This window comes from Aspergillus undulatus (genome assembly GCF_047715775.1).
Source record: "Aspergillus undulatus strain CBS 261.88 unplaced genomic scaffold BDV17scaffold_3, whole genome shotgun sequence".
NCBI lineage: Eukaryota > Fungi > Ascomycota > Eurotiomycetes > Eurotiales > Aspergillaceae > Aspergillus > Aspergillus undulatus.
Genome location: NW_027396607.1, coordinates 140,587 through 164,165, shown reverse-complemented (window position 1 = coordinate 164,165; position 23,579 = coordinate 140,587). Strand labels below are relative to the sequence as shown.

The window sequence follows — 23,579 nt, the reverse complement described above, 5'->3', positions numbered from 1 at the left end:
GGGCGATCTGAGGTCAGAACAAGTATCCGCCTGAACCTAAATCGAGTATTCACACGGAGCGTGCCATGGCCAGATGGGCGATCAAATTGGATACCTAGTGAATTGAGTGTGAAGCTCTGTTAGGAATTGTAGTCGCTTTCCCTCCTTCTCCTATTGAGCCCAAAAGGACTAAAGGCGATATGGGTGGTGTTTTGAGGGTGGGAGGAAGCGAGACGCTGCTGAAAAGCAACGGTAATAGGGACTTCACATATGCGTAATCGAGCTCTTAGCCCTGGATAGTCCGTACATTATTAGGTGTCTATAATCTAACTAAGATTTCTAGTCGTTCGGCAGTACGTCGACCACAAAATCATCTACCCACAAGCAAAGTCTGTAGTCTTCCGGGTATGTGACGGAATCGTGTGGTCGATGCACCTTTGGGTCAATAAATACTTTCAGTGACCGTAAAGCCCGGTCGCTCAAGAGAGAAAGGGCATCGTCCTTCTCGGGATCTTCTTCGCTTTGTTCCGATGAAGCAGGCATGTAGTCCGAGTCCGAGCCATCCTGAGACTTAAAGCCAATATCCATAAACGGGACACGGCTGGGGGGATGACCGACCTCGCTCGTGGTCCCTTCTTCTGGTGGTTCTGGATCAACCGAAAGTAGTCTGATGTCTTTGTGCATGCTCTCACGCGGGACCAGCTCTTCTTTACCAAGGGCCCTCAACCTTTTCAAGACGTCCTTCTCGCCCATGGGCTCCTCCGCCAGGATCACACAGTCGACCAATATTAGAGTCTTCAATCTGATACTGTAGCCCCATCTAAGCAGAAACAATTCCAGCCTGTCGTGCAGAATGTTGAAATTACCTAGGACCATGGTCCGAAGCTGTGGAAAATGGGGCATTTGAATCACAGGCAGGTCGTCTCTTTCGTACAGTCTCAATTCCAGAGTCTCCAGGTTCTCTGCAGCATTCAGTAACCGTGGAATGAACACACGCCAGTTCCTTGGCGAATTCCGGGGTAATAAATTATCAAGGCAGAGACACAGTCGACGCAAGGGTCGAAATGCGTCCATCAATCTTGTCAAGCCTTGCGTAAAGTGGTCAATAGCGGCAATATCAATACCCCAGAACCAGGCGGCGTCCATCCCGCCGTAAAAGTGCAGTGAGGGCTCTGGAGCAGCCTCAACGGAGAAACTCTCTAGGGTCAAATTCCGAACATGCACTGCCACGAGTAATAGTACAATCTCTCGGTAGGTCTTTGTCCGAAATTGCGCTATGTGATCCACCAGACTATGGCTCTGTGTGAAGACCGATTCTGGACTCTGCGCCCACCTCTCTATCCTAGCCAGCGATCCGAGTGACGGGCGGGGGTTTCCATAGGTTCCCGGAGCATAAAGTGCGCCCAGTTCGAGACCAAACCATTCTCTCATAGCCGGAGATTCGTATGTGCTCTGTTCGGCCTGAGGAGAGTATCGTCGTGTTCTGTATTGGCCATCGAGCTTAAACGCGTTATGTGGCTCAGTCCAGTCATTCATCAGCTCAGCGAAAACGACGGCCCTCAAATTGGACAAGTGAGGCAAAGCCGCCAAGAGGAGTTTGAAGTCGTGGCCATGTGTACGGTTCATTGAGTACTCAGCCATGATCCGATGCACACGAGCTCGGCAACCCGGCCTTCCTTCGAGTGGTTCATTGGGGCCTCGATGCTGATACCCTGGCTCGATGGTCACATCCCAAACGAGCTCTTTCACGCGCGGGGCGATTCGGGGATCGCTCGACATTTCTGCGAAAACTTCCAGGTCCTTATTTGCACAGGATAGGTACACTCTCTCGAATAGGTGCGATTGGCCCATTACGATATTGTCCAGGTCCTTGCAGGTGAGCCGGCAGTTTTTGAGGTCTTTGCGTGGAAGGGACCTGGCGATAAGTTCGGTGCACTGTCCAAGGTGCAAAATATCGATAAGTTGCTTCATACTGACGGTTTTAAAGATATTATTATGAGCTATAATCACTAATAGCTCGAAATCAAAAGTGAGTCAACAACTCGATCGCCTTTCCTCGCGTTGGTGATGCCCCCTGCTGTGGTCCAACATCACAGATACGGAAGGCGCTATGCAGCACCTCACCTACCCGCGAGGTAAACGAGAAGGATCAAGAAACTCTGCTTGTTCGCTTATAGCAGCCCTAGAGAGAGGTTGGACAGCCAATATTGCTCCTCGATAACCTTTAACATGGGTGAGATTCTAGTCAAATTCCTAGGGCTAAAAGACCAGTTCATCAGTCCTCTTCCTCATCACCTTCAAAAAACCACGCCTCCCAACGATCCGCATACTCCTCAAATCCAAGCTCCTTGAGCCGATTCGCTACCTCTCGCCTATATTCATGCGGATGCAATATCCCTGGACCTTCAGGATTCATACCGCCGCTAACTCGAAACTTGATCCGAATCCAGCCCCTCGGCAAGAACCCGGCAATCTCCCAGTCAATCACGCCGATAGTGCCTTTGTCCGGAACGTTTTCGACAATGATATTTGTCGGGCCCATATCCGCGTGTTGGAAGACAAATTTTGAGCAATCCATACCCGCCGCTGTACATCCTTCTAGCAGGAGCTCGGGGGTAACCCTTCTCTTGTCTCCCAATTTTCTCAGGTACGGCTCGTACATTGTTTGACCATCCACCCCGTCAATCTCGTCTCCCTCCCAGGTCGCCATCGTTTGGCAAACATCTGCCACAGCTCTGACATAATAATTCTTCCAAGTGTCGTCTAAAGTGGGCCAGGCCTCTGTGAGCGTCCGTCCCGTAACTCGACTGAGAAAAAGATAAGATCGACCATCGAACTCCTTGTTATAAAGAATCCGGGGGACTGCAAAGTCAGGCTTTTTCTCATGGACATACGCCAGGGTCGCGGCCTCCGGAGTCATATCTCTATAAGGCAGTATGTGGACTTTGCAGAAAGCACTGGCTCCTAGAGCCCAGACTGCAGAGCTGGTCTCCAACGTCGTATACCAGTTTGAACTTGGGATGATCCGTTTGTATCGTGACTGCTGTTGGTGGAGGAGTCGGTGCATCGGTAACGGTTTAAACTTACATCGTCGCTCTCATCATACCAGGTGGCTGCGTCAGATCGGCCGTCCGACCGTTGAAGGAGGAGGGGACCAACGACCCAAGTGTGTTCATTCAACACCTTGATTGATTCCCTTACAGAATTCGGCAAAGCTTTAGGTATGAAAGACATGGTGGGATATTATTGCAGGGCGTGAGTTGTTTCGAGGACAGGTGAGGAACGGCCTTGTGGTGAGGGACACGCAGTGGGGGAAGGCGCAGATATGAGGCGAACCCAGTCCAGCTATCAACAAACCGTACACCAAAAGACAGTGCGACGCGGCAGCATAGTTTGCGGAGCAAATAACTCCAGAACTTGCCAAGATGGCGACGCCCAATCACGCCCTTCAACAATAAGGCCCAAGGCTGAGTTGCACCTCCGACGCGGTCAGCCAGTGAGCGAAAGAATACAGGATCCCGCAACAAGGAGCGCCCTCGTAGCCGCCTCCCTGGCCGAGTGGCTTTTCAAAACGCGAAGACTTGCTAAACGGGACAGGAAAGATCACCACTTACGTATCCCCTTGCGCGCCAACAGGATAGTCATGCCCCAGCTTTACTTCCGTACGCCCTACATGATTCCGAGGCTATCACTGGCATGAGATAATTTCGCATAACTCAAGCATTAATTGATGGTAAAATTAGTCTTGCCGCTGGTAGCCTGTTGAGCCACGCATTCCCATTCTGGATACGCTGTTTCACACAAATCTGATTAGTAAAGGCTACAGGATTTCGAGTCACAGACTAGGCTCTTCTAGCCCATGCTTATTCCTAATAAGCTCGTGTCAGCAGACAGATGCAACACCAAACCCCGTACGCTGACAAAATATCGCATAAGCCTGATGCGTGGTCGTCTGCGTAGCAACTCTGAGTAAGCTGCAGAGGGGCTTGCGTGACGTCAAAAATCCTCATATTTAAACCTCCTAGTCTGACGACTGACGCCCTTCAAGATTGAACCCATCAACAAATTTCACACCGGAAGAAGACCCCAGCCATGACGGACCAAACCAAAGAATACGGGCTCACGGCCGTCCCCGCAAACACTGAAACATTATTCAACCAAGCCAACCTCTCCATAAAACCCGCAGCGCCATTCATCCCCGTCTCGGAAACGCCTATCCCAGATACACCCTTGTCAAAGCGAATCCAAGAATACGCGCGCTCTCACCTCCCCGAACCAACATTCCACCACAGCATGCGCGTCTACCACTACGGACTCGCGATAAAGCGATACGCCTTCCCGGTGTGGGAGTTTAGTGATGAGACGTACTTCCTCACGTGTATGCTCCATGATATTGGAACGACCAGGGAGAATCTTAATGCTACGAAATTGAGTTTTGAGTTCTATGGTGGGTACCTCGCGCTTGATGTTTTGCGGAATGATCCGGGTTCCGATCGAGCAGACGCAAATGCGAGCGCGACCCAGGCTCAGGCGGAGAGTGTCGCTGAAGCGATTATCCGGCACCAGGATATTCGAGATGTTGGGACTATTACGGCTGTTGGGCAGTTGGTGCAGCTTGCGACTATTTTTGGTTCGATCTTCACTCCACTCTCCTGTCGGGTCTGATAACTAACGAGCGTAGATAACATCGGCGGTCATTCGCAGTTAGTGCATGATGATACTGTGAAGAATGTCATCGAGCATTGGCCACGCCTGAAATGGAGCTCTTGTTTTGCTACTACTGTTGGCCAGGAGGTTGAGCTTAAGCCGTGGGCGCATACGACGGCATTGGGGGACTTTCAGGGGAGTATCTTGAAGAACCCGTATAACGAGTTTGAGTGACTGGCTATCTCTTACTGTATGTCGCGGACTGGTCAGGGCTGGAATTCGACAGGATGAAATGGTATTTCTGTTCGTTTTGCTATGCATTTGCAATATTCTGAACTTTTTAGGGCTTCTTATGCTGGGGACCTTGCGGGGCGGTCATATCGGACACCTACATTAATATAAAGCCCTGGAGAAACTCGAATGATGCCGTTCTTCACGAGCAGAGAAAATATATTGTCCGTTGCAAATTGGATTTAGTGCCTGGACCTAGCAAAGCGTTTCATCATGGCCAAGACCGGCCGAGTCTCCGTGTTTCCCTTTTCGTCCATTGTCAAATAGGGGTTGTCTGGGGTAGATGAGCGACGTCCCCAGACTCGGCACGGAGCCTAATTACTCTCTGACGATGTGCCAGTCACTCAATGACAAGGTTGAACACGGAGATGCGATGGTCTTTCGGAATCTGGCTCTATATTAGCATCAGGTCCTCGCCTGCTCCCTGAATCGAAATATCACCGGATTTGACTCTTCAGGTGCACACCCAAAAACACAATGAAGTCCCTCTCCCTAGCCCTCCTGGCCACACCAGCCGTAGCAATCCCATACTTCTCCTACCCCCTCGCAACCCAAAAGTACCTAATCAGCTTCGGCGACTCCTACACCTCAACAAGCTTCAACATCACGGGCGCGAAACCCTCCTCCTCAAACCCGCTTGGCAACCCGCCCTACCCAGGCTGGACATCAGCCGGCGGCGCCAATTGGATCTCGAACCTCGTCGCAACATACAATGATTCGCTCCTGTTGAACTATAACCTTGCCTATGGCGGCGCCACGGTTAATGCGTCGCTTGTTGCGCCGTATACGCCTGAGGTTTACAGTTTTATCGATCAGGTAGAGGAGTTTACGGAGTACCTAGCGCCCAAGCCGGCTTTTGCGCCGTGGACTGCGAATAGTACGCTTTTTGCTGTTTGGATGTGTGTACCTACCTATCTTTTACAGCGTTCGGGTGAACTGGGCCGGATTTGAAAGGGCTAACGAGGACAGGGGCGTCAATGATGTCGGGGGCTCGTGGTATCAAGCGAACCCTGATGCCCTCCAGACCGAAATCCTGGACCAGCTGTTCGAACAGATTGAGATTGTCTACGATGGTGGCGCGCGCAACTTTGCGCTCCTTACTGTTCCCCGTACGTACCTCACCCTCACCCAGCTCATCTCAGCGAGAAGCTAACAAGCCAACCCTATCATAGCAACGGAGCGTACCCCCCAAATAACCCAAGGCGAAAACGCCAACTACACAATCACACACCTCAGCGCCGCCATCGAAAGCTGGAACACGGGGCTTAACGAGCGAGCGAGCGACTTTGCGGCTGCACACTCCGACGCGGTCGTCAAGATCACTGATACTCAGCCCGTCTTTAACCAGCTTCTCGATGCTGGCGGCGAATCAGCAGACTGCTGGAATGAGGATGGGGTTACTTGTCTCTGGTTTAATGATTACCACCCTGGGCTTGTTATACAGGATGCGGTTGCGCAGGCTGTTGCGGCTGACTGGGAGGGATTCTTTGTGTCAGGGTAGTTGTTGAAGAGACAGGGTATAAGCTTGTACGACTTTCTCCCAAGTCACAAGCTCAAGGCTCTTCTCATTCAGTTTCTCATGAAATCATTTCTTATTGTTGCTTACAAACCCACCTCGTATAGTTAGCATCTCTCCCCGCTGTAGATCCTGACAAATCAAAACCCCATCCATTTTTTAGCTCTGGAACCTTGTGGAATAAGATTATTAATGCTGTATGCGAAAGCTACGATGGGCTGAAGTTTTGACTCGAACTACAAATAGACCGCATTCCTGAATAAAGCCATACTGGCATCCAATTGCGCAATCATCAAGCACCTCAAGCTCTACCTCAAGCTGTACTCCAGTATATACTTCCTCCATACAAACATCACCACAACAACAAAACCACCAACAAAATGTCCTCCCTAACGCACACCTACACGATCTCCCTCTTCACCCAGGGCCTTAAATCCCTAAAACACACCCTCCAAAAAGCCGAAGAACACGCCAAAACCACCAACACCCCGCTCGAAGATCTGGTCAACGCTTCCCTAATCTCTGACATGAAACCCCTCTCCTTCCAAGTCTTCATCGTGACAAACACAGCAATCAAAGCCGCGTACCGCCCTACACTCCGTGAACCACCAAGTCAACAAGATAGCGATAAGACATTCGAAGATTTCTACAAGCGCATTCACGAGACGATTGCTGAGCTTGAGAAAACTGGACCGGAGGCTATCGCCGCGAACGAGGGCAAGACCTTTAAGGCGCCGCTGGGCCCAAAGGAGGTTGAGTTTACGGGAGATAGTTATGCGGTTGCTTATGCGATGCCGAATTTCTTCTTCCATCTTGTTACCGCTTATGATATTCTGAGGGCTAAGGGGGTGCCCTTGGGGAAGATTGATTACCTGGGGGAGTTTTTGGCGCCTTTTAGTGGGTTTTAGAGGTTGGGTGGTTATAACTTATGCTTATGACCCAGATAATAGGGTAGTTTAGATTATTGCTTGAGTCTTCAATGGAATCTGGTTGTATCAGGGATTGGCGTTGTAACCTGGCTATCTGCACAGTATCACCTTTCATGGCAGGCAAACATTCCAGGCAGTTTTTTGGACCGTAGACTGGGAAAAGAAAGATAAACAAAGAATAGAATAGAGAAAGAGCAATATCAAGAGATCTATTGACTCTGGTTAATTGCTTACCCAAATATTCACTGGGCGCGGCACTGATGTATATACCTTGTCGGTCATGTGCTTATCAATCAGACCATTTTCTTTCCCCGCGCCTCCCCTCAACTTTTTTCTTCCCACCACCGCACCATGGGCATTCAATCCCACCCCGACCCCGAGCCCGAGGGCAATACCTCCTTCACCGAGCACCCCAAAATCCACGGCCTACTCATCCAACCCTCCTTCATAGTCCCCGCCCACGAAGCCTCCCTCCTGCACCTCTTCCGCACCGAACTCACCTGGCCCGACCGTTCCGGCCGAGTCTCGCTACACTACGGCTACACCTTCGACTACAAGACCTTCGGCATCGACCGCGAAATCCCCTACAAACCCTTCCCCGCCTGGCTCGAACCACTCCTGCCCACAACGGAGTCCCGACCCCCCGACCAAGTCTGTCTGCAATATTACCCGCCCGGCGCGGGAATCCCACCGCACGTCGACTCCCATCGCGGCTGGGACCAGTTATACGCCTTGAGCCTGGGCGCACCGGTGCAAATGCGCATGCGGTATGGGAAATCCGGCGACGAGAAAATCGATATTGACCTCGAGCCGCGGAGCATGATGTGTTATTCAGCGGACGCGAGATTACACTGGACGCATGGGATTGCCAAGCGCAAGACGGATAAACTGCCCGATGGGACGGTTAGGCCGCGAGAGGATAGATGGAGTATTACCTTTCGTTGGGCGAGGGAGGGGCCTTGTGAGTGTGGGAATGTGGAGCTTTGTGATACTGCCCAGGAGAGACTCGGGATTGAGAAGGAGAAGAGGTCGGTTTTGGCGTTGGCTAAGGCTGCGACCGAGGGCAATACGGCTAATCTCAATACTCCGGTCGATGGAGAGCCTGGGAGTTAAGCCGTGAGGCTCTTCATTATGGCATACATACGATCTGCGACTGGGACTGCAACCAGCAAAGGAGCCGTTGGAGTATTCCTGCAACCGACTCTTTCGTTGATGAGGGGCTCCATGTTGGGCGCGATACGCTTTGTCCTTCGATTTTGTCGTTCCCTGATATGAACTGCCCCATTCGCTAGTGGCCGGACCTTTACGGATATCGACGTTGGGACGCTACCAGGCTAGAGGATACATTCTCCTCAGGCCATGGGGGCGCGATACAGGGACGATGTGTCTCGCTGTGAAAAAGTCGAATGCCTTGAAGCCAATTCAAGGAGGAAGAGCCCAGCGGTCTCTGAATTAGCGTCAGTCTCGATATTCGACGCCATGTAGCACTCTGGAACTGATCATTCAAATCACCAGTATGATTCATCAATTAGGCCAGGTGCTTTGGCTATTTCAACCAGAACCAGAACCCAACCGCAACTATGGTTACCAACGCGTTGGCTAATTGTGGCCCCACCGATATCTAGATAACAATGCGATTGCTTCAACTCCCGAGCCCAGCCTCAGAGCTGAAGAAACCCGAGAAAACGGTCCCATTGGCTTTCCCGCATCCAGCTAAGCCTCCAGACTAGGTTGGGTAAAGCGAAAACAAGGTCACCTATCCAATATCCATTGACCACGACGACTCAACCTACCGAGCAAAAAACTACGGGCGCCAAGACCATAACCCTTCTTGTTTCAGTAGGTGAACAGTGCCGCCCTGAAGTCGCGACCACAGTGAGCTAGGTGAGTGGGCTGTTGGGGTTGAGGGTCGCGCGACGCTCTTAGCCATCACAGGTCTAATGGATATTATACTTAGTATATAACTTGGATATATAGTATAGATATGTGGTTTAGAGTCCCATTCTCCAATAATTAGTATATATATGCGTAAAATAGATTACACTCGTAAACAGTGACAAGGTCAGCGGAGCGCTGGAAACGGCCCTCATTGAACCGTCTGCCGCCTGCCACCGCATGCCGTTGGTGGGCATTTCATTGCCCCTTGCAGTATAGTGTCTACCGCTTTGGGGATCGCCTTGCCCTCTCGCCGCTTTTGCGGGGTTCTCCTGCCGCCCCAACACATCCGCTGCATCTATCTATATAAGCCTGTCCTCTTACCCACGAACGACCACGTACTTCGTACTTTCTCTTCGCTTTTCTCTCACCCGTCCTGTCTCGCCTGGTGCATTGCCCCCTTTCTCAGATGCCGTGTTACCCGTTCACTGCCCTTTTCCAGTATGGCGCGCCGTCTACTCCCCTTCCTTCGCCCCCTTCAGCTACGGCGTCGCCGGCAGGTTATCTGTATGATTGAGACATTGAGACCTGTTTTACTGTTACCTTATTGGTTTGTGGGTTATCCACTTCGCCCCTGCTAAAGTACTGCTACTAATTATTGTAGTTAAGGGGCCTTTCACTTATAAATCCCGCCAGCTGATCAGCAACTTCAGAGTTTTTGGCTAACGCTTCTGGCATGCTATCCTATTTGCAGCATTGCATTGATGACTTGGTTCCTTAGCTGCCTTGCTATCATAACTTATCCAAAATATCTAGGTTTACCTATTCAGCCGGGGCTCCCAAGAATACATATAGGAAAGGAAATTTCGCGGTTGTCTGGCTACCAGATCTGGCTTGCAGCGTGTCAGTGGCGCCTGGGTAAATCGGGTTGCGCTCCTCCACTCTATGGCTGTCTCTTGACCGACTGGGATGAAAGTCGCATATCCTCCCCTGGTTTACCAGATACTAGCAAAATTGCCGCATCCCTCCTTTTTCGGCGTGTTTGACTTGCGAGGCTTAGAGTTGCAGCGCATAGGCATAGATGCAATTGGCGCAGGGCACTGTGTCCCGATCTTCAGGCGGACCTCACAGCTGAAGATGGACACGTGAGTAGTTCAAGATGTTGAGGATGAGAGGAATCTGCCTTGTTCCTACTTGGCAGACCGAGAGCAAGTATAAAGAGGGCAAGTGAGACCACAGAGGTTGCGTCGCAACTTGATTATCACGCAACCTGCTCTCTTCCCTCCAGCTTACGCCCCATTCCTCTTCCTTCAATCTTTCCAACCTGTCTGCCACATTATAACCAGCCGGTGTGTGGCTAAAGTACAGCTAAGCCACCGGAAGTCCTGTTCTCCACATTCTATGTTTGTATATACTCGGACTAAACCAGAAACAGCATCATTACCTATTTACCTGTGAGCCAAGTGCGTGATCTCATTTCCGTCATCCCAACGCGGGTGAGAATATAATGGCGGCATGAATAATGATGCTTGCGAGGTTAGTTGTATTTGATGGGGAAGGGGAAGGGGAAGGGTCTTTATTAAGATAGCGTATTATGGAGGTCTGAGTGAAACATATCATCAGCGTGGAAAAGTGGTATCGTGAGCGCAAACGCTAGAGGTATTTTCATCATTGGCGTTACCCCGGAAGGCAATATAAACCTCTAGCAAAGACACAGAAGCCACACACACTGGACAGACAATAAAAGCATAAAGAGCCTTCCACCCGTGTAGATAGACATGGTCTGTACAACCTTAGGCAAGCCAGGTGTATCCGTTCTCGGTGCCAGCAGCTAGATGTGTGGTTGCGCTTATTTTTAGTGGGATGGTTTCCTGCGCGATAATCTCAATATTCCGTCATCCCTCTGCCGGTTAGCTAATAAATGGGTGATTTGGGAATGTGGAATCCAGCAGCAAAGAGGTATACTAGTCTGGCGTGATGATATAAGTGTTTGGCATATTGATCCGAAGGGAAATGGATAAATTCACATTCATAATTGTGCGCAGGTGCGTTTGGGCCTGATTTGAACACTCGTCTGGACCCATGCCTTTTCTTTTTTTGGACAAAAGTTGACTTTGTGTGGACTGATACTGAATCTAGCCAACCTCGCTTGTCTTATATTTGAACTCAGGTCCTCTCAAGTGCTTCAATACCGTATCATGTCAACCCGCGTTACATGCCTTGCAGATTCTCTTTCAGGCCTCCCAAATCCAAGGGCCAATGTATCTCTGCTTCCTACCTATCCTAGGTAGCTTGAACGACCAGTATTGCATCCTACCGCTAAGATATCTCCCTCTCTCTGGAAGAAGCCCAATCTATTTTTCATTTGCTTTTTCATATTCCCCCGCTTTGCTATCTCAACTTAGGCATTTATAATTTATTAAGATTATTTCCTACTTTTCCACTGCTGAATGCGATGTTTTATATTGATCTTTACTAGAAATCGAGTAATATAGGAAGGGCCTCATGGGAACCTCATCGGTTTTATAGTTCAGATGACATCAATCTTCTCGTGACTATCAATTCATCCTGCATGCTAATATGGCCGTTTCAGTGGATAGAAGAAGACTTTCCAAAAAGTGCCAAACGCCGGGTTGAACTCCTACTCATCATCCCTATTATATAAAACCACTCCTGTGTCAAGAATCTTACTGATCTCTTCCTCGTCGAGCGGCCTGCGTGATAAGAGGACATTGTTAACATGAATCCACAAAAATCTGGGCAGAGTACGGTAGGCCCCGGCGAGAAAGACTCGACCATGAGTCCCTCAAGCTTCAATATAAGCTCCTTATCTTCGTCCTGGATTTCACTTATTTCATCTGTAGGGATCTCTTTCCACCAAAAGTTCTGATGCACGCATGTGTGAGCTATTTCCAGAGCTTGACACGCGATGAAGCGGAGGACACACGGAGCAAGCTCCTTTTGCGTAGCTGGCTCCAGTAGTGGTGTAATACTCTCCAGCATCATTCCAAGTATCGGTAAAAGATCTTCCATGAGTTTATCAGGCCATGTTTGGAAAACCCCACTTAGAAGTATTGTAAGCCCAGAGCATCCAGCCAGAGAGCAAGCACAGCAGCAATTATCGTAGATATCATCAACCAGAATTTTGCGTATTAAATCCTTGGACTCTGTGCTCAGTTGATGCATCTCCGAAACAGCATCAGAAGCACTTTCCATTAAATGCAAAATTCTGCCCACGCCATGTCCCAGGAAATGTAGAGCAGTGGTGGAAGTGCCTGGCTTCTGATGGTCAAGGTCAGCTCCTTTTGCGATAAACCAATTTGCTTTCATTAGAAAAGTGTTGAGGCTGCAAGGCGGGGTTTTCGACCATAAGACCATAAGGCAGGTTTCATGATCTTTATGCTCCTTATCCATATCCCGAAAGCCGGCATTCCATAGTAGACCTGCTAGTTTCAAATCGACCCCTATGCAGTCATAGACAGACCATTCGTGCTCCTCCTCAAGACCATCGATATTGAGAATCTCTTCTTTCAGAAGCCGATAAACTTTATAGGCCTGAATGTCCAAGAGACAATCCGATGACATACCTAGATGAGATATCACTTCATCTGGCAAGTATCTATCTGCTAAGACCATCAGCTGCCTTCTGTGGCGAGCGAGCTCCTGTACCACCATGACCAGCATTTCTGGATTATCCTGTTTAGCGGCGACTTCCAACACTTCAGGTCCAAGAAAGAAGCCGCCGGTGCTAACCAGGAGATTGAGACTTTCTTTACAGCCCGCTTCGCATGCTCGTATTAGATAGTCTTGGGTTGGTGTATGACCATATTGAAAAAGTAAAGCCAGGCTGGAAGGCCATTGTGCATAAGATGTGACCCAGCTCTGTAAATTAATGCCCTTTTGTAGAAGTGACAATAGTTGATTCCTTGACCTATAGATAAGAGGTTGTAGTTCTTCTGGAAGATCAATATCTAGAAGAAATTAGCTTTTGTTATATTTTTCTGCTAAAGATTTACCTTGAGACTCTTTTTCATCGCGAAGTTTCCATACAAGTCGGACGCTGTAATCTTGCCACAAAGCAGTAACATCTTGACGGCCATCAGCTCTGAGGGCCTTAAAGTACCTTGGAGCAATTGTGTCCGGATGATGCCTCCGGTCCAGAGCCTGGTAGGTCATGTAGCCTCCTGAGTTCATTAAATCAGAACAAATATCAAGAGTGGCCTGCTGCTGACAGCTCTTTGTACTATAATGGATCATGATATCTACCGGGGTCTCGCCCCAACTGTTGACACGGTCTGGTGATAGACCTGCCTGTAGCAAGACATTGATAAAACCACGCCAAATAACTCGTGGGTTGGTATCCCACCGATGGCTGTGCTTTTGCCATTTAGTCAACATCTAATTCAATAGTCAGCAACAGAATGTTCATATGTGGACTATCCAGGTGAAAGATAGTTCAAGCTGATTTAGCCCATGAAAAGAAACTCACATGTAGGATTGTATCACCATTGGGTAAGGTGTCTAAGTATCTTCCTTTGCCCTCCAAGAAAAGCTCTACTAGCTCCCGTTGGGCATGTTCAATCTCAGTGCTGGCTATATGTGACTTCAACCTTTTTTCTGTCTCCCGAAGAAGACAGAATACGGGTGATTCCGCAGGTACGATCGGACGGAACTGAAGGTTTGGCGAAATGGAAAAGCCCCTGGCTCCCTTTTCAATGGACAGTGATGCCAATACCGAGAACCCGAGTATTTTGCTGCAGAATATCTGTCTTCTAAAAAGCAGGATGACCTCACCTTTTGTCTTTGCCGTGACATGGGCAGACAGGTTCACGGGTCACCTTCAGATTTTCCCATGTCAGAAAAGTAGACTGATCGTGATAGGGACAAGTGCATCTGTTCCAGTTCTCCGATAGTAACGGGCTCTCAGGTTCTCCATATCATTGAGTCCTTCTTGCCAGCTATTGGACATTGTCCTTAATGAGGCTAATATTGGAGTCGGACGGGCTCCAAAATCACGAATACTCAATTCCTAAATGCAAGCAGTCAGTGGTTCTGCGACTACGGAGGGCAATCTGATCAAAGCGATGTCCGTACCACTTGATTCAGCTGCTGCTCAAGCATATTCAATCTGTTATCAATGCCAATACTGCTTTGGCTCAGATGATTTGGGGCTTTCAAAATCTGACTTGTCTCTGAGGCGCTGGACGCAGAGCTCCTGACTATCAAATCAATTTGCTTCTGGTTGCTCGTAATCATAGAACTGTATCCCATCCAGTCAGTGGGAAGCATAGCGTCTTTTCTTTTTCACTTTTCACTATTTACTTACATGGTCAGCACTTGAAGGGAAGTATTAAGGTTGGCCTGTAGCCAGCTTAATATTTCCATAAGTGCCATCAGGGTCTCGCGCCTGAAAGGGTATAGCATTCGGTTAACCTGGGGTTTGAATCTGATACAATTGTTGGGACTATTAGATTGAATGCACTTTTCCAGGATTATTTTGAGTCTGCTTAGCCCTTCTTGGCAGGACAAAATCGAGCCGAGTGCGACTGTTGTGGATTGGGCTGTCGAGGAGCCAGATTGTACAAGCCCCTCGATGAGGACCCTTTGTAATACCTTCAATATATCCTCCAACGCCGAGAATCTACCGAGCAAAGAAACCACAGGCGCTAAGGCCTTTACCCTTCTCGTTCCAGGCCGCCTCGAGGTCGCACGACTGGGTGATCAGGGATCAGCTAAGGCGCTGTTCATCCTTCGCGCCAGAACTAGTTTTTATGATACCCACTGAATGCGAGATGTCGTGTAATAAATGGTTATTGGAGCAGATGTTTACCATTAGCTGCAATACATAGCCGATTTTCTGCCTGCAGCAACAAACTCTATTCCTCTTATATTTGTAGCTATATGGTTGTGATGAAAGAGATACAATTGCCATCCCTTGGGTCCTAGAATCTCAGTGTCTATGTCTATAATTGCTTTCTTTTTCTGAAAGAGGCGGGCCTGAGCATGAGGCTGTTGATCAACCCCGCCTGGTGCCTAGAAATGCAATGTGAGGCTTTCCATCCAGTGCCGCTTCTCTCTTCTAAGTGAACAGCCTCAGTGCACCTGATTGCCAACCCCTCCTCGAGTCTAAAAATGCAGTATTATTCTATATTTTGTTTGTTGTGAAGATACTCAAGGTTCAAAAAAGTGATATCTTATATAAGATATAGGGTGATCGGGCGACCCGGAATTTACGTTGCTGCGTGCGGCATCTGATTCCTCCTCCTCCCAGATGAAAGCGAAGCGCGTCTCGCCGGCTTTGTTTGTGTACTTATCCAGGACGATAAGATGCTATTCGAGGATGAGCTTGCCACGGCCGACAATTTGGTCGATGAAGGACCTACCGATTCGCAGGGTTCGGGGGCGTTTTCCGCCATGTTGCAGTGTAGACGGTTTCGCGCTCATTCAACGTAGCCGTGGATACTGGACAGGCGGTGGATGGCTGAGCGAGTCGTTCGCTGCAGATTATTCCTGAATTGTGCTCAATGACAGATTCCCGTCACTCATGCTTCTGATTTGGACTGGCTATTCCCCACCCATTCTGCAGCTAGATCATTGCTGGTGGTCGCCTGACGATATGTAGAAGGGTTGTCCCTGCAATAAATCACTTGGGCAGTGCTCACTATGAAGGTGCTCTTTCTGATTTTAACCACTTGCATACAGCTAAGCTGGAAATTGGTCATTCAGGACGTGAACTCATTGGTCCTGGCAAGTTCGTGTCAATAATGCTTTTGGCATACGATTTTGATACCACCCAGGTAAGCACATTGTCAACGCGTAAAAAGCCCTGTCAAAAGCAAGTAGCCATTTGCCATACATGAATGTATACATAAAATCCGTCCCCTCCGCACGGTTGAGTCTAGAGGTAGGTGGTGCTCCGCATGGCTCAATTGCTTCTCTTCTATTTTGGAGATGCTCGAGTTCGCAAATTCATTCTCCTAGAAGCCCTCGTAGTTGTCCTCCTCTCCGTCGCTACAGGATTGATGTCAATCCTATCCAAATGGACGATGGCCATGATGAATCAGGGCCGCGAGCACGAATCTCCGACCGGGGCACCCAACACCCAACGGTTACAGTCGTTATGTCATGTGCTACATATCTGATTCTTGACTGGGGCCCTGACCCGGGGCCACAGAACGCCGCCCACGACACCCATCAACGCCCGGTGTGGCTCGTTTCGCGAGTTGACTATCTCTACCAGGTGTGAGTTCCGACGTGGCGAGGACGGCGTTAACACTGTTCCAGAAGCTAGCACTGCATATTTAATCGCTTTGTATGCCCAATGATTTGTATAGCTCCCTAAAGTCCCTATGACGCCTCTCAACATGGCAAACCATGCCCCCCGTGACGTCAAAGCTAAGTGGCTCGCCACAACAGTATCTGATGAGAGCTATATAGATGGCTTCCATTGCACTCGATATCATCTTTGATATTTTCCAACAACATGAATTACTTATTTTCCAGAGATAATCATCGTTAAGTACACAGCACACACAATGGTCGTCACCGGACCCAACCCAACCTACTACAACAGACCGCAGCAGCATTATCCAACTGCGAACCAGGGCGGCCTTTACAATCAACAGCCCTTCCACCAGGGGGGTTAGGGCCATGTGCAAGGCATCATGCCCACAGGCGGGATCGAGCCCGATCTAAGCCGGGACCAGCTTGTGGTCCACGACTTGTTAATTATTCTAGTCAACCGTATAACTACTCAAGTCGACCGGGTCAAGGCCAGTTCAACTACAACGCCCAACCATCTACAGTTCACGGCCCGTATAACTACTCTACTCGACCAGGCCTTGGGCAAAACGGGCTCAATTACAACCCCCAACCGCCTGGGGGTCATGGTTTGTATAACCACTCTAGCCGGCCGAGCTACGACCCGCTTCACTACAACAGTGGGAACACCTACAACCCGAATGCAATTGGCCAGCCTAATTAAAACATCACGACCCGCTGAACTATCCGCACCATTACAATCAGTCGTCGTATCCAGCGATCTACCCTCGCAAGTTGGGTGGTGATGTGGAGGACAGAAGAGGTGAAGGGGGATTAGTTAAGAGCAAATGTCTAGAGGCTTTATAGCGAATAGGTAGATTTTTGTTTTTGTTTTTCTTTTTTCTTCTTTTTTGTTTTTTCTTTCTGTTTTGGCTGGATTTGTGCAGTCCTTTTAAAAAGCATGTATTCGAACACCAAGATTGAACCGTTGCTCCCGGAGAATATCAGATCCAGAGCGTGTCAGGAATGATACTTAGATAGGTAGATCTTTGAGGTATTTTAGCATCCTAAGCGGGAACATATCCTTCTTACCATTTTAGCACGGAGGGATCCTCTGTCGATGCGAGGGTGGTACAGAATCGATGTTTTGAATCCATAGCACTGCAAGGGTATCAGTCTCACTAGACTGTCCTCTATTGTTTCTGAACCCTGGGACACATCAACCCCGGGCCCTTGCTTGATCAAGAGTCGAAATGTCTTCCCCCGCTCCGCCGGTGAAACATCGATTGGGGGGGGGGGAATCAGCCTGTCAACCCAGAATACGTGGTCAAGTATGCGATAGCAAAGCTGAGGCCCGTGAAACTCATAATCTAGCATGGCATTAAATACCCCCACCAGTTCGTCATTTACCCCTCCCTACTAATGAAACGAACAGGGATGATCAAGCCACCTGAGCCTTTTAGGTAACTGCACTCCAATGTAGGACAACCCCTCTTTGATACGACTCTCAGCCCGGATCAGCCCCTAAAGCCAGTTCGGATGGATTCTGGGTCTGGTTGGACCTGGTAGGAGGGTCTCCTATTCGTTTTCCCGTTAATTTGAGCTTCCAGGCTAGAACAACTCTTGCCTCTGTAGTACGAAGAGTTATCACGAGGTGGATCAGACCCAACGACTACCATCTGAGAAGATTCCCTGGAAGCTTTTATACATTCCAGTCAGTTTCTCTCCACAAACGAAGCCAACTGCCAAGGAATTGTAGCTGTTAAGATGCCGGCAATGCTGGTCAAATCTTTGGATTGATCTCAGCGTGGGATGGAGAGTACGCGGGGCTGATGGTGGTTTGTGGGGTTATGGAGGTTGCGGGGCTGATGTTTTTTCTGGCTGCGTGGGTTTATCAGACGGGGTGGAGGGTGGCTGTTGCGGTGTGATAGCCCTGACCATATAGTTAAGGTACCTGGGTAGGTAGGTAATAAGATTAAGGACAGGTACCCAGCCCCGATTGAGGATTCGTGGTACATACAACCATAGTCACAAGGCCTAATATAATGAGCAGAATCTTTGGCTCTCACAAGTCACTTCACTGTCCACCGACTCTTGTCAGGATGTCCCCCGCCGGTGACCGCTTGGACTGTGTGCAAGTCCCCAAGCAATCCACTCGTTCTTCCTCTATTCATCATTGTGCTTGGCATTTTCAGAATCCCAATCGCAGTAAAATGCCACCCTAGCCCTGCAGCGTCTAGCAGAGGCTGAAGAGCCGTGGCCCCCGCCGCAGCCAAGACACACCTCGCAATACTCGCGCTCGCGGCCGCAGCACCCAGACTCCGCGGGAGCCCCTCGACCAGTGACATGTTGTAGATTATACAGAAGCAGGCTCTCCAAGAGCCCCTGGGAAAACTGTAGAATAAGCGAGATTGGTAATTGCGTCGCGGAATGCACTGTCTAGCCGTAGGGTGGCGGTCGATATCAGAAGGAGATAATAGGGCCCGGTGGGAGCGCGCGAGCTCGATGGCAAACGTTCGCCGGTTATGGCCGACCACCTAGTCAATTGGCTGATTCTATATTCAGTGGTTGACATCGTCCAGATATACTCTACTGTCAGGCTGTCGCGGATGGTGCTCTATTTATTTTATTATTTCCTGGCGTTGACCCTGCCGACACTGAACAGTTAGATTCATCAAGGCTCGCCTTTCTTACGCACAAGGTAGCATTTGGTGAGCAATGTAACATCTGTCTGTCAGAGTGGAAGACGGGCGTGATTGCTAATTAGCCTTTATAGTTTAGCAGTGTAAAATCATGCTGATAAAACTTAGGTATACAAGTTAATGCAACATTATATAAAACGGGAAAAAGCACATTCTCAGCCTAGAAGGGCAGCGAACTTGGCCAAAATAATTACCCGCCAATCGGCCCAACAGGCAAACTCAGAAACCCTAACAACAACCTCACAATCGTATCCCCCAGCGCCAAGAGCGCTCTCGGATCCTGCAACCCCGTAAGCTGCGTCCTCGTTGTACACCCCCTCGTAACAGGAACACCGCTCAACCGATCTGTCAACCATATGAACGCATCAGGAGCACCGGTAACAGCAAGTGAGGTGTGCTCGGAGAGCTGATCCGTAACGTACTCGACATCAGCCCCATTCCCGCAATACGTATTATATAGTGCGTCGGTATCATTAATCGGGCTGATCTGGTCATTGACGGATTTGTAGATAAGGATTGGGAATTCCGGCGGCCCATGGCCCATGGTGTTTGCCTCCAAGACTTCTGTTGCAAGCGGGGACTCGAAGATGTTCGGGTCGTTGATGTAGCTGTAGAAGTCGTCGCCGAGGTACTCGAGGATGTTACCGGTGAGGCAGAGTTCCAGGGTTCTGTTGAAATCGGCCCATCTCTCGGGACGGATCCCCTCGCGGATGAGTCGTTGGGTGGAGGGGTACTCATTGGCCAGACCTTGGATCCCTGCTGGAATAAGGCCGGTATATATACCTCTGTTGGCCGCTTCAATGATAGGGAGGAAGTTGGGAACTGTTCCGCCGAGCGCAGCGCCAGTTATGTTCAGTTCGGTGGCGTAGGAAGGCTGCAGCTCAGCCGCGAATCCGCTTGAAAGACTACCGCCAGAGTAGCCCCAGAGCGCGACAGTGGCCGTAGACGAAATGCCCGTAAAGTCAGTGGACGCGAGCGCAGCGCGGACGTTATCTAGCACAGCCTGGCCGGAGAGAATGCTTGCCAGGAAAGCAGAGTTGGGGCCAAGATGATCCGGAATAATCACGACGAAACCTTTGTTCAGCGCTGAGCTCATCAAGAGGTACTCAATCTGTGGCATGATAAGCGCCAAAGCCTCGCCGGCGTCCGAGAACTGCTGGATTGCAAAGGAGGGAGAACAGTTGGGGTCCGCTGCATCCTGGGCGACTTGGTATGAGAGCACCTTGGTGTAGTCTGCATTATGCGGGATGAGGACAGTTGTCACACTTGTAATCGGATTTCCGAAGGAGTTGGTTGTCCGGTAGAGGATCTGATGCGAGGCATCGAGATTAACCTCAGCCAAGCCGAACGCGGCGACAGGGAAGGGTGGAGTCCGGTGTCGCAGGATCGCACCAGGGGCCACGGACTCCCATCCAGCTGGGAGTGTATAGAAGGGATCTTCTCCTGGGGTTGGGGGCCCTTGTCTCCTTACGGGACCGGGCAAGGCCGCTGAGAGGAACGGCACCAACAGGATGACAAACTGAAAGAATAGAATGGCCATGGTGGGCTCTGACACAATAGGCCGGCAGGTCTGCAAAATGGCAATTGTCCTGGGCATCTGCTCCATTTTTGTGCTCGATGTTTACATTATCGGAGGTGCTCAAGGGAGCTGCAACAAAATCAAGTCCATATTCACATGGCATATCCCGGTTGTACCATAAAATATTATAATATATGTTACACAACAGCATTCAAAGAACAAAACATATTTATAGGTAGAAGGCCATTCAACCTCCCGAGGTATTACCCTCGACGCGCGTGATTCACAGGCGCAAGTTCTCATAGCACCTGACAAACCTCACGGCTCAATCATACCTATTACCACAGCATATAAAGATGTTTGTACTCTTCAATTACTTTTGCATGGGCGATTCAGACATGTGCTCGTATCCACCCTCGAAGCGCTGCCTGAGTTTCCGCCCATCCACAACTGATCTGAACCGCCGACCCACGGGTGCAATTAGCGGAGTATGCGAGCTATACCAAGTCGTCAGAAATACGATGGTACTCCTTTGAGAGAGGTTCAATCAGTTGTATTCTTCTGGTTTCACCAGATAATTTGTCACTTGTCAGCATCTACCCCTTTATATATGCTGTTTATTTCACATGACGTCCATATAAGGACTAGTTCAATCTGACACAAGTGGTGTGAGTCCGGGCCAATCCTTGTTGAATAGAGCTCCTTATCAGCCGCTGAATGCTTTGCTGCAAGAATACATTGATGTGTCAAGAAACCCGTCTGTTCCCAGCTACCGACACATAGTCTCTATGCTGACATAGACAGGGACAAACTGGAACGTGCGTTCACGCAGGTTACAATCCTACCAACTGTCTGAGGAGTGAAACAGGCATATAGATGAGACATGGCGTAGCTCGAAGGTCGGAATCAGGGTCAAAGGCGGGACTCGGGAAAGCTCATGTGCAGGTCGGTTAGAAGAGCAGAACGGGCTCGCTCATCCCCTGCACCGGTGCCCGGAATGAACGGGATGCATCATCAAGCTGGCACCGCGGCACAAAATCTTTGATTATAGCAAGTCTAGGCATGGATGTCCCCTCTAAAGGTCAGAGTCTCTCATTTTCTTCACTTGCCCAGCTAGGAGGCAAGACGGATAGGAACATCAGCAAGATAATCACTGCTACAAGGTAAGGGGATATAAGGAATATATATTTAGCATAAACTAATATAACCCTGTCCTGCAGAGCAATAGGATTATCAAAACACATTGTTTCAGCATTCTTGAATTTGTTTACAGCGTGCTCCGCAAGCATAGCCGTTTGCTACTAGATATCTGGAACCTCAAGCGATCAGTTTTTACTTTTATTTGACCAATGAGGAACCTCCTTCCTCCACGATTGAAGCCTTTTGGAGCTGCTGTGCCGGGTAGGCTGACGACCAGGCCAGGCTAGCTGACGCCCCCTCAACAACACCATAGAAATTATGGAATAGCCAGAGAAAAGAGCTTGCTCTTCCAAGGTTAAATCGTGATAACATTGCAAGAAGCGCACTTTGCACAATACTTGGAGGGCTTAGGAGGTGGGATAGCAAGAGGACAAAAAGAGGACATCCTGGCACCATTCTAGGGGAGGCAGCAGTGGGCCAGGTTTGTCATTGTCTCTACTGTTACAGCATCTTGACTTCCCTGGTGAAGGAGGCAAGGAAACAGTATCAGCACAAAGAGGGGATGGAGTGAGTATAGGTGTTGAAAGCTGAGTGAATTACCTCGGATGAGTGAGTAAATCATCTTGAAAGCTTGAAAGCGTGTGCAAATCACCTTGGAGGGTGAGTGGATCACCTGGATCACCCTCTTAGAGCAGCAACGACCAGATCAGGCAGAAAGGAGGTGCTCTCAGTTTTTTGCACGTTAGATTCACCTGTCTAAATACATCACTGCGGAACCAAGCTTCATCTTGCTATCCATATAACCCATAACCGCTGCGCCAGGCGTTTCTCGTCTGAAACCCTCCAACCATCTCCCGCGACAACCATTTGCAGCACAATGTCCGACCTCCCACCCCTGGTCCTGGTAACAGGCGGCACATCTTCCATCGGTAAATGAGTACTCGCCACGCTCCAGTAGGATCCCCCCAACTAGCAAGTCCGCACAACAATCCGCGACAACTCACGAATCTGCGAGGTTCACACTGCCCTATCACACGCTGAGATCCCCAAGCGCCGACTTTCAAGCGTCGAGTTCGAAACCGCTGGCCTCCTAGATGACGCTGGCTGGGACGCCGCTATGGAAGGCGTCGACTGTGTTCTTTTCTTCACCTCGCCTCTCCTCTCCCCGGTGCGCTGCCGAAAGACGAAGAAGAAATCGAAATCATTGTTACTGCTGTGCAATGCTGTGCAGGGCACGAAGCGCGTGCTAAGAGCAGCCGGGGATGCAGGCGTAAAGCGCGTCGTAGTAACGAGTAGCATTGCGGCTGTCTAGCACGGCAAGCGGAATGATGCGAAGAAGGAAAGTCTTCGATGAGACCGACTGGACTGATTTACCAGAGCCCGCTCTTGTATCAGCTTATCCGAAAAGCAAGACACTTGCTGAGCGCGCAGCGTGGGAGGTTCTCGAAGAGGCGACGGGGGAGGAATCAGACTCCCAAATGGAGCTCGTCGCTATCAACCCCGTAAACGTCTATGGCCCCATCCTAGATCCCGAAGGCTCAACAACCCTCCGCTCAGTCGGCGAGTTACTTGATGATACTGTCCCGGGCATTCCCCGGATTAACTGGGGCGTTGTCGACGTGCGCGACGTCGCAGACCTGCACGTCCTCGCAATGACCCACCCAGACGCACCGCGTAACCGATTCATCTGTATCGGCGAGGGCACGCTAATGGGCGAGTGA

At 49.7% G+C, this 23,579-nt stretch overlaps 9 protein-coding genes across 9 annotated transcripts; 6 read left to right on the top strand and 3 right to left on the bottom strand.

The window, feature by feature from the left end:
* Positions 1-318: 318 nt before the first annotated feature.
* Positions 319-1,758, bottom strand: BDV17DRAFT_286910 (uncharacterized protein; the record flags this gene model as incomplete). Its single annotated transcript, XM_073761042.1, has 1 exon — positions 319-1,758. The coding sequence occupies one exon, from the start codon at positions 1,756-1,758 to the stop codon at positions 319-321; it is 1,440 nt and encodes a 479-aa protein (XP_073620064.1).
* Positions 1,759-3,985: 2,227 nt separating this feature from the next.
* BDV17DRAFT_105247 (putative urea hydro-lyase/cyanamide hydratase) lies at positions 3,986-5,152 on the top strand. The gene is made up of 3 exons (XM_073753749.1): positions 3,986-4,609; positions 4,661-4,921; positions 4,971-5,152. Exons 1-2 carry the CDS (start codon positions 4,072-4,074, stop codon positions 4,858-4,860), a joined length of 738 nt encoding a protein of 245 aa, XP_073620063.1. The 5' UTR covers positions 3,986-4,071; the 3' UTR covers positions 4,861-4,921; positions 4,971-5,152.
* A 242-nt stretch (positions 5,153-5,394) lies between these two features.
* BDV17DRAFT_286907 (SGNH/GDSL hydrolase family protein) lies at positions 5,395-6,418 on the top strand (the record flags this gene model as incomplete). Its single annotated transcript, XM_073761041.1, has 3 exons — positions 5,395-5,816; positions 5,887-6,026; positions 6,090-6,418. 3 exons carry the CDS (start codon positions 5,395-5,397, stop codon positions 6,416-6,418), a joined length of 891 nt encoding a protein of 296 aa, XP_073620062.1.
* A 298-nt stretch (positions 6,419-6,716) lies between these two features.
* Positions 6,717-7,639, top strand: BDV17DRAFT_251392 (DUF1993 domain-containing protein). The gene has a single exon (XM_073756417.1). The coding sequence runs from the start codon at positions 6,814-6,816 to the stop codon at positions 7,339-7,341; it is 528 nt and encodes a 175-aa protein (XP_073620061.1). The 5' UTR covers positions 6,717-6,813; the 3' UTR covers positions 7,342-7,639.
* BDV17DRAFT_105227 (uncharacterized protein) lies at positions 7,528-8,598 on the top strand. Its single transcript, XM_073753748.1, has one exon. The coding sequence runs from the start codon at positions 7,714-7,716 to the stop codon at positions 8,473-8,475; it is 762 nt and encodes a 253-aa protein (XP_073620060.1). The 5' UTR covers positions 7,528-7,713; the 3' UTR covers positions 8,476-8,598.
* Positions 8,599-9,672: 1,074 nt separating this feature from the next.
* Positions 9,673-10,663, top strand: BDV17DRAFT_251387 (uncharacterized protein). The gene is made up of 2 exons (XM_073756416.1): positions 9,673-9,851; positions 9,902-10,663. Exon 2 carries the CDS (start codon positions 10,002-10,004, stop codon positions 10,281-10,283), a length of 282 nt encoding a protein of 93 aa, XP_073620059.1. The 5' UTR covers positions 9,673-9,851; positions 9,902-10,001; the 3' UTR covers positions 10,284-10,663.
* A 1,215-nt stretch (positions 10,664-11,878) lies between these two features.
* Positions 11,879-13,494, bottom strand: BDV17DRAFT_298849 (uncharacterized protein; the record flags this gene model as incomplete). The annotated part of the gene is made up of 3 exons (XM_073763784.1): positions 11,879-11,993; positions 12,029-13,208; positions 13,254-13,494. The coding sequence occupies 3 exons, from the start codon at positions 13,492-13,494 to the stop codon at positions 11,879-11,881; spliced, it is 1,536 nt and encodes a 511-aa protein (XP_073620058.1).
* Positions 13,495-19,389: 5,895 nt separating this feature from the next.
* BDV17DRAFT_298847 (secretory lipase-domain-containing protein) lies at positions 19,390-20,789 on the bottom strand (the record flags this gene model as incomplete). Its single annotated transcript, XM_073763783.1, has 1 exon — positions 19,390-20,789. The coding sequence occupies exon 1, from the start codon at positions 20,737-20,739 to the stop codon at positions 19,390-19,392; it is 1,350 nt and encodes a 449-aa protein (XP_073620057.1). The 5' UTR covers positions 20,740-20,789.
* A 1,946-nt stretch (positions 20,790-22,735) lies between these two features.
* On the top strand, positions 22,736-23,579 carry BDV17DRAFT_286902 (uncharacterized protein; the record flags this gene model as incomplete). The annotated part of the gene is made up of 3 exons (XM_073761040.1): positions 22,736-22,787; positions 22,836-23,150; positions 23,236-23,579. The coding sequence occupies 3 exons, from the start codon at positions 22,736-22,738 to the stop codon at positions 23,577-23,579; spliced, it is 711 nt and encodes a 236-aa protein (XP_073620056.1).